The sequence below is a fragment of the Protopterus annectens genome, chromosome 2.part0 (genome assembly GCF_019279795.1).
Source record: "Protopterus annectens isolate FY-2018-M chromosome 2.part0, PAN1.0, whole genome shotgun sequence".
Taxonomy (NCBI): domain Eukaryota; kingdom Metazoa; phylum Chordata; order Ceratodontiformes; family Protopteridae; genus Protopterus; species Protopterus annectens.
Window position 1 is genome coordinate 1,315,386,838 of NC_056728.1, and position 18,212 is coordinate 1,315,405,049.

At 43.3% G+C, this 18,212-nt stretch overlaps 1 protein-coding gene across 6 annotated transcripts in view; it reads left to right on the top strand.

Annotated features, from left to right (window-relative positions):
* The window catches only part of LIMCH1 (LIM and calponin homology domains 1), a 1,973,196-nt gene that overhangs the window by 1,068,338 nt on the left and 886,646 nt on the right, over nucleotides 1–18,212 (top strand). For all 6 annotated transcript variants that reach the window (XM_044061504.1, XM_044061502.1, XM_044061501.1 and 3 more), the window contains exon 5: nucleotides 9,307–9,337. In XM_044061504.1, the coding sequence (XP_043917439.1) occupies nucleotides 9,307–9,337 (31 nt within the window). The remainder of the gene's footprint in view (nucleotides 1–9,306; nucleotides 9,338–18,212) is intronic.

An 18,212-nucleotide genomic window follows, 5' to 3' on the forward strand; every position in this document is an offset into this window, starting at 1 on the left:
TTGTAATGTTAATCAGGGCAGTATACCTACTCACCCTGCCTAATAAGCAGGGTCCATACCGCTGCTCGCTTACTTTACTTATGAAGCATTGTCCCATCTCACTTCATACACCATTCATTGAATTACCTTCGACCAAATAGGCAGCGTCCTTACCTCAGCTTGCTTATCTATTCAGCAAGCTTCCTCTAACTACTCATTTTCTTTTCCCAAGATCCTTGAAATGAACATCCAGACACCAGAGGGGGAACAGAAGAGGGCAAGTCTATCCCTCTTCTCTGCCAACCAGCCTGAACAGGCTGTTCCCCCTCCCTTCTACCCAAAATTATTCAACCCACTACCTCACATAAAGGGAAGGATTAAGCCAAACATCATTCGGTGTACCCATCATCTGTAAAGCACCTTCGAATCCCGTCATAAACCCACCTTGACATACCACCACTGAAACACGCCCTAATGAAACTAAATAAAGTAGGATTACCCGTGACCCCACTGTACCACCGGAACATCCACACCAAGAGAATACATACCCTTTTAAAACACTTCCTTCAAAGTAGTAATCATGGATCAACCTGAACGGACTGACCTATAGCCACAACAAAAAAACACCGACTATAACCCCTTGAACTCAAATCGACACCCAGTCAAGGACAACTGGTATCAAGTCTCAAACCCAGGACCCTGTCAACTGTAGCATATCACCTTAGCCCACCAAACTACCCATTTCTGGATGTGGAGTAACCCGATTACTGTAGAGAATAGTTTAACTGCAAAACTTTAATTACCTAACACTAAGTGCCAGAAAACCAGCACCCATTGACTTAGTTCCTGAAAACTCGCCTATGCCCAGCAATGAAGCACTCTATGTGCCCAGTCATAAACACCTCCACTTCTCTCATTACCAAATGACAATCCGAACTAGGACCCCAAGCCACACCACTCAGAACCTCAGCCCACCCCACTCGCTTCCTCCTAGTAACCGTCCTAGCTAGAACACTCAGACTACTAACCATCCTTAACCACTGCTTGTCCCTGGCCTTTCCCCTCAAAGGCTCTCTTCCGTTATATTACCTATACCTCTAGTAAGGAATTAAGACCTGACCTACGGCAGCCACATCCTGCAACCAAACTGCCTTTAAACCTTCTTGCTCCCATGTAAACAATGCACCCAGTTTCTAAAATTACCCCAACACAGCCACCTACCTACCAAAAAGTCTTTCAGCTTTTCCCAGTTAGGGGTCGCCACAGCAGAACTACCATCCGCTAATGATTGGCAGTGGATTTTTATGGTGCCGAGTTGCCAGCCTGACCCCCAACCTTCAAAGAAGGCACGCCCATTCACGCACGCACCTACCTGCATGTCTTTAACGTCACTCGACCATGGGGAGGAAATGCAGACTCCACACAGAAGGTGCTCCAGCTGAGAATCGAATGGGAGAACCTCTTGTTGTGAGGCGACAAAGCTTACCGCTGCACCACCGCAGGAGTTAGCCACCTACCTACCATACTTCCTAAAACTCTACTTACAAAATTTAACCCAAACCACATGTAAAATTAGCTTTAGCCTAAAAAGTTCCTGTGGTCCTGTGAATGCTGTGACTCTACTCCTCCTGTGGGATCCCCACTCTCTCCATAAATCGTTCCCACCCATTTTAGCTTGGCCCCCCCCACCTGCCTCTTCCTTACTTGCCCCCATACCAACGCAATGCTCAGCTCCCACACTACTTGAACACAGTGCTCTAACATGCCTTAATAAGATGATTACTCAGACCCTCATTGTGCCCCATTCCAGTGGCAAGGATATCCTTCCTATCAAAAGCATCACCTTTCAGATCCAGTTTTCAGGCCAATGCATGATGCCTTCTGCACTTCAGCAATCTGTAAAGAAAGGAAAAACAATAAATTCTATGTACACACCTACCAAGAATTACTTAACATGGGGAGGCACTAACAAGAACCCCTGTCACCCCCATCAAGCGTTGGGACCAGCTCCCCCACTTTTTTTTTTTTTTTATAAATGTTATGAATCATATCACCTTGGACAAGAGTGATAGGTGCTACCTGCAGAAATAAGAGCATCACCCAAGAGCCAGTAGTCCAATGACTTCCTATGATCTTAAAATTGTTGTGACTCCCCCACCTACCTGAACCCCATCCACAGTGACGTCCCGTGATGAGTAGTAAATAAAATAAATTACATGTAACCTCAAGCCCACTGCAGGAACCCAAACTCTTACCTCTGCTTCTTACAGGCCACTGACCATTGTTCACTCTGCACTTTGTCCTTTGTATCCTTGGTGTGCATGACTCTGACATCCGAGACATCCACAGCAAGCACCGTCATCAGTCTTTCGGACCTCCTTCATTCTGCCCAGTCAACAACCAGCCACTGTGTGCCTCCACCTAGAAAAGAAAGAGAAACAGTAAATTCACAACATTGCTGTAACCAACACATCTCAATGACAATCTTAAGCAGAGTCAAGAATCTACCCTGTTGACCAACTGTCCAGCCTCTACACCTGCTCATGACCAAAATCCCCAAGAAAATGACCTCTAGGAAGCTTAACCTTTGACTACTTGTTCTATAAATATCCCTAATGCAACCCACACCCAGCAGTGGTAGATAACATGCCTGCTATATTAGAAAGATACACACTTAACATACCCATTCCTCTCAGATGCCACGCACAAGGGGAACCCTCTCCCATTAGACCACACCAATTATGTCCAAAATGAATTCTTCTACCATGAAAGCCTGTTCTATCACTACAATAATCACCTGATACTTATCCTGACCCCCTGTTAAAGCTGTAATACACCCTGAGAAGGAGACCACCTCCTACCCGATTGAACCATTGTGTAACTAAACAACTACCACTGCCAAGTCTTGAACCCAAGACTTTCTGAACTACAACATAGTGCATTTGCCCAGTAGCCCACCCCAGTTAGTTGTGCTTGGATCGTCCATACCCTCAATCTGATATACCCTTACTGCAGGCTTATTATTCCCTCCCTCAAGTCCAAACACGAGGCAAGCCTAACCATTCTACAAAAATCTGAACTGTGAGATATGTCCTCAAACAGGAAGACATGCCAGACACTCTGCATGAAGGATAGGACCAACACCCGCAACTGCTCTCAAGCACCCAAGCAGCTGCTTCACGAACAGCACACCAGGCCAAAAACCACCCAACCTGCCTGCTCAGTTCCATACCCAACACACTCTGCAGCTACCGAGCCAACAGTGAACTCCCTGACCAACATGGCAAAGTCTTTCTCCCAAAACCTGGGCAAAGCTGCACCTCAACATGAAGCCACCAACAACAGCCACACCAAGACCTAAAAAACAGAGAACCTCCAAGTAATGCTCTTACAGACCTCCAGGCCAATGCAACAGATCCCACATAAGTAGGAAGATTCCTAATAATGAAAGTCAAGATGGACATGCTCATTCAAGCCATGCTGTGGGAATTCCCCTCGTAAATCAGGAAAAAAACATAAGTATGAAGTAAGTATAGCCACTGAAACACCTAGCCCTCTTCGGGAATCTCTGCTGAAAATAAAAGTAGTTGTAAACAGGAATATTCCCTAGACCTCAACGGAAGCCCTCCTACCTTCCCTCACTATCAGTACTTGAAGCAGAAGTAAGACAGATTTTTTTTTCCTTTTCTTTATATTATTTAACATATCCCCATTCCCCCATCATTACCTGTCTCACTAACTACCCTTAGTTATAGTCTTTCAGCAGGCTAATAAATGAAATGCCAGCAACAGGAATTCCATGCAGCTGGGCCTGAGCATGCATGCCTATGTGCTAATCCCATATACTTCTAAAATAGCAGTGTGCCTCTGACTTCATTCAGTCAGACATGTTATCATCCTTCAGTAGGCTAGACTTCTCACCCCAGACCAATCCCCGCCAAGATGCTTCATCCACAACATGCCCTCCCAGGGAACGTCTGTGACTCGTGCACCTGAAAAGCCCGTGAAACAGTCACAGAGCCCTATCTCCCTACTATGAGAAATAAACGCAAAAGCCACTGCCATCGAGCAGTCAACCCCCAAGGACAAAGAAAAACCATGTCCACACACTACATACCTCTCAACCTCTCAAAGCAAGCAATCTGAATAAAAATGTCAATCACGAGGGGACAATGGCCCAAAGTAGGGATCCTTTTAGATGTTACTTTCACAAACGTATAAAACTGACAGCACCTGCCTGACAACATTTTTTTTTTTGAATTCTGAAGGGTTTGCTAATGGAGACAGCAAGCAAAACTGCCACCACCAATGAGCTGAAGAGAAAGAACATCTTGCACAACCACCATGCAGTAATAAAAAAAAAGCCTCCTTAACTTTAACTCACATACCCCACTCGCGGTGGAGACATAGCCCTCAATTTATGCCACACAAAGACCTGCAGCTCCCAACAAAGTCAACCCAACTGTTGCATGCTGCCAGACCTCTGTAATGCTGCTCAGCCTGAAACATTTATCCAAGCAGGCAGCAAGGTGTGTTATCTTTCATTTTTTTTTTTTAATTTATGTATGGTACCCCACTGGCAACAGACCATGTAGGCCCAGGCCCAGGCCCATTCTCTCCACCTCCAAGGATGGAACCACCATGCAGTCAAACTTGCTTTTTTTTTTTTTTTTGCAGATGACAGCACCGCTCCCCAACAAGAGCCAAATGAACCCACAACCAAACCCAACCAATCTAAGAAGCCGAAAATTTACTTTATCTTCTTTTAACCCTGCCCTCCCCTCTTAACTGTTAGGAAACAATTTGCATACTCAATGAGCAACTGTCAGCTGGTAGCCTGCAGAACACCACAAAATATCCCCCGCGACTCTAGTGGGCACAGACCGAGTATAATAAGCCACATACAGAATTATTACCACCCAATTCTGGCTGCATTAAGCATCTGTCAAGAAGAGGACAAACTGACTGGCCCCAACCACCCAACTTGCATGGCCGCTGCTCACTCATTATAAAGTACCAGCTGGAATACCCCCAGCCACTACCGTGCATGCCCAGACATAGCATTAACACATTTCTCAGCCTGCGAAAATTAGTTGGCAGTTCTAAGCCAACTCCATATCAGAAAATAAAGTAAGCATGCCACCAATCAACCAAGACCACGAGCAATGAACTGACTGAAAATATCAAACCTCCAACCATTATGCCCTCATCTTTCCATGCTACATGTAGATTGAAGCAGGACCTGTATTTGCTAGATGCAAGATGCTCACTCTGCAGAGTGAAAATTAGTTTTTTTTTTTAACCGGTTGTCTCTGTGCCGTTCCACAGTTGTCTCGCTGCCTCAACCTACAGAATGCAATGCATGTACCTTCTTCCCAGCCATTTCAGCAGCAGCATTGCCAGCCACTGCTATAAAACATCCACTCACCAGTCAGAAAGCAAAGGAGCCAACCGCAAACAAGGCAACTGAACAACATGGGCAGTTACCCTCTACATTGGCTGTAATTACCTTCAAACACGAAATCTAGACAAAGCCTGCAACCCACAAAACCTACAGTGCACCTCCGAGCCATGAATCACAGACAAAGTTCACCATCAGAGCAGTAAAAACACCTGCTAACTTCCACCCCTCATCAGAAAGGAGCAGGGGGGTACTAGCATAGACACACTGCCAGCAAACATAAAACACTTAGGTGATCGCATGACTGACTGACAACCAGCCACTCACTCACTTAGACCACCCTATCAGCCTACCAGCAAGAAATCCGGGCACTCCAACAGCTATGAAGGCTATAGTTGAGAGTCATGACCAGCATGTAATCCCCACAACCCCCTCCCAAGAACAATCGCCAGCACCGGAAGGCCACACATCTTAACCAAACCATGTAAAATGGTGTTAAACCACTCCGATTCCATAACTAGCAAGCCGCTGACATAGAAACACTGCACCCCACACCTGTACTCAGCTAAAACCCACAATCCTGCTTTAAACTGCAGCAGCTACCATTTCTGAGATAGAAGAAAAAAAAAATATATATATATATATATATATATATATATATATATATATATATATTTATGTATATATATATATATATATATACGTAGACATACGTAATTACAAACCCTACCTACCTATGAATACCTCCTCACTGCCACTACTACTGACCCAGGCCTACCTACCAAGTCCAGTACCTACAGGTTGTCTTAAGACATGCTGCTTGCCTTAGCAAGTTCATGCCAAAATGTGATTGCTTACCCAGCTACACTTGTCTAAACCCCTTAAGGCCCTCCCCATCCTTATCTTATTTCCTCCCAACCATCCCTGCCTCCACTTAACCTTTTCACCTCCCCAACCCACTTAACTCCCACTAATATCAACCTAACCCCTCATGAAGATGTCCCAGGACAACTTGGTTTGTTGCCAAACTTCATTTGCTTTAGATGTTTGGTTTTTCCTTTCAAATATATTCTTTAAGTTGTCTCCCTTACTATATGTAGTCTTAGGGGAGGATCCTACGATGTCTTGCAGTAAATTATTAAACACTGTATTCCAAGAATCGTTTAAAATTATTTCAGTTTTCCGCAGGATTCTAACAATGAGTAAGAGGTGTAATTAGAATATTATAAACACGTGGTACTGGAAAGTAGTTTCTGTAGTGTATGCAGCAACATGTACTTTGGTCACAGTTTACTCTTTACCCCTTGATGAATGTACACCAGGTGTTCAGTCTTATCTTTTGATAATAATATTTATCTCATTGAGTTTCCGTATTGAATAGTACTTTCAGAACTGTCAAGTATTTAGGCACCATTAATAATTACCCCCCTCAAAACAAATTGTTTTATTTCCATTCACCAAAATATAGTACCAGAAAATGATGTACTAGCAACCCTGGTAGAAAAACAATTGTCTTCTGTGGAACTTTGCCTTCCACAACCTCCTTGTTGACATGTGAAGGTTTAAACCAGGAGAAATGTTGAGGTTTATTAGTTGACTATGTATTATTTATTTATTGTTTTTAAGTTCATAGATTAGTACTAGGCTAACTGCCCCTTGTGGGCCATTTTGAGCCTAGCCAATTACCCTCTGTGAGAATCAAACCTTGCCTATAAGGTAAGCACCTTAACCATTATGCCAAGGCAGTAATTAATTAGTGTGTGGACTGACATCACTGCTAAGTACAAGTGGAACATTTTCTTTAAAATGTGCTTTATTCCCTGGGCCCTTGTGCAAGGAGATGAATCCCTGACTATGACCCAGATGACCAGTGCTTGGTTAATGGCTTGGGCAGTGAAGGATGATGGAAGTTGGGAGGATGGGGGTGGACAGCTGCTGTCAGTTTGCTCATCCTGGTCGGAGGGAGGTGGTTCTGGCTCACCTGTTAGGTAACATTCTGAGGATGCACTGGTGTTTTCACTGCACGGAATGAGTCATTGAGCACACACTGTCAGTGCACTGCTTGTGCACATGCCAGGAAAGTTATGTGGCAGTACACATGCATCTCACCAAGGCAAGGCAACTATGGTGGAGCTTAAGGAAGCTGTTGCACGAGGAAAGCTCCAAGCGTGTGAGTTGCTAATCGCTAATTGAGGGCAGTGGCTGGTGTGCCCATCCCAGTGAAATGAATGGGTCAAAGGGCTGTTAACTTTTGGGGTTTGTCCCAACCCTTACACTGTTTGTGGGACCAAGGGGAGCACTCTGAATTGGGAAAAATAGGTTCTAGAACTGTCAACTTGCCTATGGATGAACCATGGTACTCTATGAGAGAAGAGGGCTGGTGAGCCTCCAATGGCCCAGCGCTGTCTGTCTGTCTGTCTCTCAGGAGAAGGAGGACATGGAATAAAAGGGTTGATTTGCTGCAGGTAGAGGAGCCATTGTGCTGCTCAGGTTGTCAGAGAGGGTTAAAATGTTCTTTGTTTTCTCCATGAAAAGAAACTCTAAGTTATAAGTTGCAGCTGTTTTGTTTATTTATGTTTTTTGCGTGGGAACTCATCAAAAGAAAACCTTACTAACTGAAACCTTTATTTGAATAGGGGGTAAAGGTACGGGCATGAAAGGTGCCACAGTGATATTCTGCAAAGTATATTTATTCTCCAAGTTCGCAGCTTGGGAAAATAAAGCCACTAAAAAAAAAAAGGACACCAGTATGAAAACTTCAGTATTTTCACTAAACAGTTTTTTAAGATGTAGTTTATGTCCAGTTCTTATGTCAAACCTGCTGCTGTGCTAACCTGCCTCTCTCAGAGGTTACAGGAATGATTGTATTTTAACAACAAAGAGCTTTTCTAAATACAAATGTTAAAGCTGATTGATTTGTGTTATACATCCCACATAATTGTGTCTGTGCAATGTCAATATTAAATGTACAACTTAGCATTTTACTCCCACCTGCAGAATTGTTTTTCTTGCCAAAATATCCTGACTATGCAATAATATTAATGATGTTTGAATATCTGAATTCTCAGTGATAATGGCTGGACGGTGTTTCCTTAACAAAACATGGAGGTGGTGAAATAAGTTACAGTTGCTTGTAGTTTAGAGTGTTTTAACTCCCTCAGGCAGCATACTCTATAGTTTGCTGTGGTATTGCCATGTTAAAAAAATTCCCTGAGTTGTGCAAGTAAAGCTGCAGGTTATAGCAGAGCTACTTGTCAGAGTGATGCCTAGGACTGTAAGTGAGATTGGAATGTCAGAGGGCCAGCTGTAAAATAGTGGTTTGGGATTACCACTCAGCACGCCTTTATGTATATGTAATATATAATATATAATATATCATATATGTGTGCGTGTGTGTGTTCCTGTGTGTATGTTGTGCACACACTTGCACATATGGTGGAGGATCTACCTTCATCTGGCTGTTGCTTGGGTGATCATTGCTGACATATGTAATCAAGGAGACATGCTATTTGCTAGGCCAGTAATGATGCCATGTGGTTGTTAACCCCATTTTGTATATCACAAAAGAGCAAAGGATGAATTTGAGGAAAAGAATTCTGCCACTAGGAAATACTAACTTCTGCAGAACTCTCCAGACCTGTGTCTGCCAGTTTAAGCTTATCGTGCGCTTAAGAGTTTCCATTTTAGTGAACCTGGTCCAACACTGTGTGTCTACAGCAAGGAAGTGGACACGATACTTAAGTGGACATTATGCATTTGTAACAAAGACAAAGGGAAAAGTGGAAGAAATGTGGGTGTTTGCTGGAAGGTGGGGTTGAGTCAATTTTAACATGCTGACCAAAGTTTGATAGTATAAGAATGCAAGAGTTAAGCAAGAAGAAATGCTAACAATTCTCTCTCTCTTTCTCTCCTTTTTTGTCAACTAGGGGTTTAGATGGCAACCGAAAGCTCAAAAATGTAAGTATGTCAAGATGTTCAATCCTTATTTATTAAATTTTGCTGTTTTAATGAATTTTTATAAATGATTTTCAATAGATATTTAAAAGACTAATGAAAAACATTTTTATATTCTATAGACAGTAACAGAGTGAATCTGGTATATGGTTTAATATAAGATAAATTCCTTCTATGTGACATAGGAATCTATGAACAGTTTGCATAGTGGATATGCATAACTTGTTAAGTATTTTAAAAAAGCAAACATTAACACAGTGCAGCTAATAGTGGATAGCATACATCTTGTAGACATTTTTATAGGGGATACAGGGTGATTAATTTAAACATATTTAATATATGTAATTTTTTGCCCATGGCCCAGTGATGTTGAGGGATAGAGCTTTGACTATGACTCAGACAATTCAGGTTTGACCAGTGTCTCAGGTGCTAGAAGGACTGCGGTGTGGTTGGAAGTGATTGGCTGCTGACCAGCCCCAGGTGGGATGGAAGCAGTATGCCTGCTCCACCAATAATCCCATTGAAGGGTTATGGTAACTCCTGGGCAGCTGATGTACATTCCACATAAGTCACAGTACATGTTCTCAGGATCCTGCAAAGGCATATAGAGGCAGCATCCATAGGCAGAGATGTCAGCATAAGTCATCATCCACAGTAGGGAGGACTTAGGCAGTGAGAGATGAGCTGACTCACAGGGTTGATACCTGCCACATGTCTGATTCTTTCCCCTAAAGGGAAACAAATGGGCAGGCTGTCTCTTAACTTATTCAGATAATGATTGGAACATAAGACTCCGGCCTTAACTGGGATATGATTGGTCTGACTCTTGCCCCAGAAGAGCCGCAGAGGGGGAATGAATAGGTCTGTTGGGCATCAGGATGGGAGGCCTGAAGAAGCAGGGGTGAAGAGAGTGAATGAACAAAAAACCAAAATCTGTAAATTGTCATTAACGTCTGTAGTAAAGTTATTCATTTTATTCCGAATCAAATATTATCTGAAACTAACTGAAATGTAATACAGCTTGCTAGCAAATATTTTCTGAACACCTAATTAAGAAATTGTTGGCATAGTCCACGCTGAACTTTTATGTGGCTTTCCCTAAATTTCATGAGAGTGTGCTGTGCTGAGACAGTAGTTAACCTTTTCCTGCTTTAAGCTGATACAAGGTTTAGAGTTACTTATAGATCTTGATTCTGATGTGGAGAATAAAACAACAGAAAAGAACTCATGATACTGAGAGCAAATAGTAGTGAAAAATAAGGTCTTACTTTGATAATAAAAAAGCATACATGGAATTTGTGTGGTTAATTTTTGCATTAAAATGCACTCTCTCTCTCTTATTTTGTTAGTAGTAAAAGAAGAGATGTCTGAATTAGATAAAAAGTATATGCGGAATCTGTCTAATTCACTATTGCATTAAAATGAACACTGTCTTCTAAGCAACAAAAATCCAATTCCTTTTGAAATTCATAATTTGATGGGCTTTGTATGCTACACAGCATGGTTTTCATCCAAAACAAAGTACAGCTACTGCTATGACATCCTTCACAAACTGTTGCAAACTATCGTAACAATAAGTTAGTCTCCTGTCTGATGTTCTTCATGTTTCACTGTTGCAGTCATTACATTTGGGTAATCTGCTCGCAGGTTGCCCTCAGTCGGCCTGATTAACAAAGTCTTGGGTCCTGCGTTGGTTGCTGTTCCTTACCCCCGTCAGGTCGTCAGGGGTATAAAACATGCAGCTGATGCCATTACATCAGTCTTTCTTGCCGCGCGGTGCCAGAAGCAGAAGCAGTTCACAAGTGCCAGTCGGCCGACTCCTGAAATTTTCGTTTTCGAGTTTCAGAACTGAAGTCTTTAACTAAAAGCTAAGTACCCCATTGGGGAAACTTTTATAGGTTCATAGGTTCATAGATAGGTACTTGCTACCGTACCGATATCAGTAAAAGTTAATAATTGCATTACTTGTGGAAAGCAAATACCTCATAAAGATTTTCATTCGTACTGTATTCCTTGCCTAGGGCCTGACCACGACGTACCTTGCTGTCGGTTTTGTGCTTTATTTAATCAGTGCATTATCCGTCATCGGTATATTTTTGCATCTAAATATTTCGGTACTCGGTTTAATTATCCAGAAATATCGTCGGTTAGCCATCCAACTACTGGGATTCCAAAAAAACGTAAAGATAAAGACAGAGACAGGCCGCCGAGGTCCAAAACTGCCAACAACGCTTCTCCTAAGCCAGTCGCCAGTTCGCCGGTACTCAGTGAGGCACTTTCGCAGCCCCTGATACCCGCTACTTCTGATTTGCAGGCCTCTACTGAGACCCATTTGGAGTCTGGTATGCCGCAAGATGCTTCAACTATGGAACCCGCAGATGTCTCTACCTTGGATGGGTCCGGAGCTGCTGTGCAGGCACCGGCTTCTGAGGGTGTATTCAGGCCTACGGACTTCCATATTAAATCGACGCCTCCTTCATTACTAAGGTCTAAATCTCGATCCATGTCTATAAACCCGATGTCCAGGCCACATGCTCAGGCCTCTATGCCTAAAAAATAAATGATAAAAATGGCTGAAGACCTAATAACTTTAATCAGGGGTAGACATCCAACCTCCCCTTTTTAGAGGCCTAGGGCTGAGCTTGATTATGAATCTTCTGATCAGGATTCTGTTTTTTCTGACTCTTCTGATGACCTGGATTTGTCCTTACCCACTTATGAGGATTCTGATGCAGAGGACTCTATTCCCTCTGCTTCCCCTCCTGAGGATTTTTCTTTTGGGGAAACCTTGCATACTCTAAAGGAGCATTTTCACTGGGAAAGCCAGGAATTTTCTGATTCAAAAAAAGAGGCTTAGGGATTTCCTTCTCCTACCTCAGCATAGGTCTTTGGCTATTCCTCCTGTACTAGACATTGCTGATGATGCCTTCTCCGAATCCAATTTCGCCCCTGATTCCTTGCCTCCTGCTCCCAGTAAACCTGACAGATACTACAGGGTCCCTGAGTCACACAAGTTCCTTTTCAAAAATCCTATTGCAGATCCAGAGACTATTTCACAGGGGCCCAAGGGCATTAAGGCTTCTACTGCTAAAAATCCTACCCCTTCTGATAGAGACTCCAGGGCGCTGGATAGATGGGGTAAAAAGGTTAACACTTCTGCAGCCTTGGCCATTAGGGCTTTAAACTGCCAATTTCATATGTTAAAATATCAGCAACATGTTATTGGACTGCTTAAACAGAAAATGATGCTGATTCCTGACTGTGTGGAAAGACTTACAGGATTTAATGCATTCTGCTGAACAAGTTAGAAAACATATTTTGCAATGTGGTTTTGATTCATTATAGGCCTCTTGCAGGGCTGCTGTTACTGGGTCTGTGCTTAGAAGGCATGCTTGGCTTAAGGAGCAATCTTTGCCTGATCATGTTAAAGCTAAATTGTTGGATGCTCCTTTAAATCAGGACCGCCTGTTTGGCAACAAGGCTGAAGAAGTTCTTAAAAAGATGGAAGATAAAGTTAAATCTATGCAAACTGTTAAAGATTTTTTACAAGTTCAGCCTCCTAGATTTAGTAGGCACTGGCCCTCTAAGAATTGGTCCTTTCCAGCCCCTTCCAGGTCTTCTCAAGCCAAACCCAGACACAGCAAAAACCCCAGGTTTCAGTCCCAGGGGACTCACAGAACTAAGCAGTGGGGGACCTTCACTTCCAAGTCTGGGAATAACAAGACACCCACCTATGGTAAACTGTCTCAATGACTTCCTTTTAAAATTTCCAAGCACTTATCAACTGACTGCCCCTTTGGGGGGAAAGTTTGCTCTTCATGCAAAGAACTGGGAACTCATAACCCAGGACAAATGGGTTTTAAATGTAGTGTCCCAATGATACAGATTTCACTTCCACACGTTGGCAACACCAAGTGGGTGGCTGGACCTACCCCCAAATCAGTGGGCAGAGGCCCAAAAACAAGTACTTTCTCTCTTAAGCATGGGGGCTGTTCAACTGGTACCAGAAGATGAAAAGGGACAAGGTTTCTGCTCTAGACTTTTCTGGTACCCAGAAAAGACAATTCATGGTGTCCTACCCTGGACCTGTCTACTCTAAACACCTTTCTGGAGATTCCAAAATTCAAGATGCTGACTCTTCACCAATTACTTCCTATGCTAGGCAAAGACACCTGGTTGGCAACACTAGATTTAAAAGAAGCATACCTGCACATCACAATCAGGGAATCTTGCAGAAGATACCTACGCTTCAAAGCAGGCTACACGCATTATCAGTTCTCTGCACTGCACTTTGGCTTGTCTACTGCGCCCAGGGTATTCACAAAGTGCCTAACTCCAGTTATTGCATTTTGCAGGCAAAGAAGTATTCAAATATACCCATACCTGGATGATTGTTTAATTCAGGCAGAAAGCCAGGACATACTTTTGAATCATCTGGCTTTTGTAAAAAGGGTTCTAACTTGTTTGGGTTACACCATAAACGAAAAGAAATCACAACTGATACATGTCAAATAATTACGTTCCTGGGAGCAGGCTTGAATACAACTTTCCAGATGGCTTACCTCACGCCAGAAAAGCAAATTCATTTGACAACCTACTTCAAACAAATGTCCACAAAAACCCTGCTATCTGCAAGACAAATACTGCAAGCCTTGGGGTTCATGGCTTCCTGCATTCTTCTAATTCCATATGCAAGACTGCATATGAGGAAACTACAGTGGTATCTAAAAAGCCTATGGAGTCAATATTCTCACAGCCTAGAAACAATGATTCCTATCATACCTTGCCTACGCCTAGAGTTCCTTTAGTGGGCAGAGGCCTGCCACCAAAACAAGGGACTACCTTTCACACCACCTCCCTGCCACCCAAACCCTAACAACAGACGCATCAGACTATGCATGGGGGGGGCTCACCTGGCAGGGAAGTGCATTCAGGGTGAATGGAACCCAAGTCAAATGCACCTGCTTATCAATCAAAAAGAAATGTTAGCTGTACAGAATGCTCTGACAGCCCTCAAGGACTACATTCTTCTAGGACAACTAATGGTAAAGACAGACAACACCACGGTGATGTGGTACATAAACAAGCAGGGGGCTACACATTCTTATCCCCTCTGCAGACTAGCCATGGCATTGTGGAAAATAGCCTTAAGCTAAGTGCACCTACAAGCTCACTTCCTGCCAGGAAAATTAAATACACTGGCAGATGGACTAAGCAGAAACCTCATGGACCCTCACGAGTGGAAACTGGAACCAAGGATTTTTAACATGTTGACAAGCGAATGGAGGAGCCCAGATATAGACCTGTTTGTCTCCCCCCAGAACCATCAACTGGACAAATTTTGCACAAGAATTCCCCACAAACAAGCCTGGAAAGTGGATTCTCTGTCCTTCAGCTGAAAAAACCTATCAGTCTATGTCTTCCCCCCCACTGCCTCTGCTCTCCAAAGTACTACTAAGAGTCAAACAGGACAAACCAAGGATGATTTTGATTGCACCAGACTGGCTGCACCAACACTGGTACCCCCTCCTGTGCAGTGTGTCATGGTTATCGCCATGGCACCTTCCTCAGACTCCTTCCTTGCTGTCTCAGCAGAAGAATCAGATTCTGCACCTTCAGCTTCCAACACTGAACCTTGCAGCCTGGCTAATTACTTAAACTCTTCCTTACCATCCCTCAGCAAACCTGTGATGGATGTCATCCTAGAGGCAAGGAGGCCTAGTACTAGAAAATTTTATGTTGAAAAATGGAAAAGATTCTGTGCCTGAAACCAGTCTCAAGGGATGAGCACAGCAGCACCCAATTTACCTCAGATTTTACAATACTTAACTGAGATGCTTCACAAGGGCCTGTTTTTTCCTCCATTAAAATCCATGCCTCAGTCATTTCAGCTCATTATAACACAGAACCTCCCCTCTTCTCTCATCTAAGCAGTTCTTCAGAGGGGCCAAAAATTTGAGACAACCCAGGAGAGCTCCAACCCCAGCCTGGGACCTTAACTTTGTATTGGAGAAACTCACTCTACCTCCTTTCGAGCCAACTGCAGACTTAAAATTTCTTTCTTGGAAAACAGCTTTCCTTTTAGCAATCACTTCAGCTAGAAGGGTCTCTGAATTACAGGCCCTTGTGGCAGTGGAGCCTTTCATCATCTTTCATGCGGACAGGATGTCACTCAGAACCAATCCATCCTTCATGCCCAAGGTGGTATCCAGTGTGGCTCTTAATCAGTCCATTCATTTGCCAACCTTCTTTCCCAATCCACAGAACAAAGGGGAACGGGTACTGCATTCCTTGGATGTGCACAGACAACTTAGATTCTACTTGGACAGGACTAAACCTCAAAGAAAATCTGAACAATTGCTGGTAGCATTTGCTGCAGGGGCAGAGGGGAAGGATATTTCAAAACAAACCATTTCTAAATAGATAAGCCATTGCATTCATTTCTGCTATAAGCACCATAGAAAACCTATCCCCCAGGGGATCAGACCTCACTCCACCAGGGCTGCATCTACTTCTACAGCCTTTCTCAGAGGCGTTCCTACCAGGGACATCCTTGAAGCTGCTACCTGGCATTATCATTTGCCAATTTTCTCTAAATCCAGAGCAGGCTTTGCCACTGCAGTCTTGCAGGGCCTTATAGCTGGCCCTAATGGTCTCTAAACTCCTCCCAACCATAGCTTTGGGAATCTACCCAAATGTAATGACTGCAACAGTCAAACACGAAGAACATAGTACAGTTGTGTACACTTACCATAAATGTAGATGTTCAAGTGTATTCACTGTTGCAGTCCTGGTTACCCTCTCTCCTGCCCCTTAACTTCTTTTGGCTATACCTCTACTTTCCTTTACTCTGCTTAAAAGCCTTTTTGGTGTATTTGCTTTTTTGTTGGAGTTATACCTTTGTGTTTTTATGTTTCATTGCTTCCCATTAGGGGGCATCTGACATTTGGGGCATGAAAAACTGATGTAATGGCGTAGGCTGCATGTTTTATACCCCTGACAACCTGACGTCATGGAAGAAGGGACAGCAACTGACGCAGGACCTAAAACTTTGTTAATCAGGCTGGCTGAGGGCAACCTGCAAGCAGATTACCCAAATGCAATGACTGCAACATTGAATACACTTGAACATCTACATTTATGGTAAGTGCACACAACTGTACTTTTCTGGACCTCTCCAAAGCCTTTGGCACTGTTTCCCACAGACTACTTCTATCCAAACTTCTTCTTCTTCTTTCAGCTTTTCCCTGTTAGGGGTCACCAAAGCGAATCATCTGTCTGCTTATGATTGGCAGTAGAGTTTTACGGTGTTGATTTGCCAGCCAGGCACCCAACCTTCCACAGAAGGCACACACACATGCACACACTCACACCTAGGGCCAATTTAGAGTGTCCAGTCCACCTACTGCATGTCTTTGGGATGTGGGAGGAAACTGGAGCACCCGCAGGAAACCCACGCGACCACAGGGAGGACATGCATACTCTGCACAGAAGGCACCCCAGCTGAGAATTGAACCGGAGAACCTCTTACTGTGAGGTGGCAACGCTAACCACTGCACCACACTGGCCGCCCTAATTGCCTTTAATGTCTCCAACTCTTCACTTTCTTGGTTCTCCAGCTACCTCTCCAATAGATTCTAAGCAGTTAAATGGCAATCTAACGTTTCTCACCTCTTACCTGTACAAACAGGGGCACCCAAGGCTCCATCCTTGCACCCTATTATTTAATATCTTTACTAAAGACCTCCACTCTTCCTCTCCACTCTCTTCAGTTATACAGTATGCTGATGATTCCACAATTATCTCTTGCTCTGACAATATCGCCCATTTTCATACCCTCACCCAAGAGTCTCGGCACTCAGTCGAAAAATGGCTAACTTCCGACGAACTTCTACTTAACCCTAAGAAAACTAAACTTCTCCTATTCCTCCCTAAACCTCTCCAACACCATAAAGCTACCTTTACTGTCTCCTCCCTAAACAACACTAGCATCTCTGTTGATCCATACACAAAACTAGGAGTTATTATTGATGACCAGCTAAAGTTTGATGTCCATACTCAGCAGTGCATTAAAAAGACTCAGCAAAATTTAGGCCTGATATACAGGCATAAAAAATCCTCACAGATGCTTCTAGGCTCTCCTTTTCACAACGTTTTTTTACTCCCCAGCCTATTCTATGCAGCCTCTGTTCATACACATCTCCAATCCAACCTTCGGTCTAAACTGGAACTCACCTATAATAAAATTGTAAGATTTACCTCCTACCACCCCTACTCCTCTCACCACTGCCTAGCCTTGAAAAACCTGCAGTGGCTGGAATTTTATCATCAAATCCTACTACCCCAGCTTCTCATGACTAATTCTGTCTTATATGAACCCTCTTCCTGCCCCTCTCTCTTCCCTTACCCATCCCTACACGCCCAACCATGCTCTCCGTAGGTTTCAACAGCGTCTTCTGCCAAGTATATGTGCCCAACAAAAATATTGGCAAACTCCTCCACAACTACTCAGTGGCAGATGCCAGGAATAAACTACCACTTAGTGTTAGATCGATCCCAAACCCCAACTCTTTAAAACAGCTCTAAAGGATACCCTTCGTAAATCATGGTCATGCTTATGCAATCACCCAACTTAACACTTTCTTCGTCTCCTCTTATACTCCTCTAATACTCCTGCAGTAACTGTCTCTGCTCTCTCTCTTACAAATCTACTTACTAATAGTCAGTTTTCTCACTGCCTACAGCACTGTAGACTTGGATAATGATCTGTGCTTTGGGATTATCCCCTGTATATAGTGTACATTTATAATTTATTTGTTGACTTTATTTTGCATGCATGTGACCATTTTTTAGTTTTTCTTCTTAGTACTGTATGTAA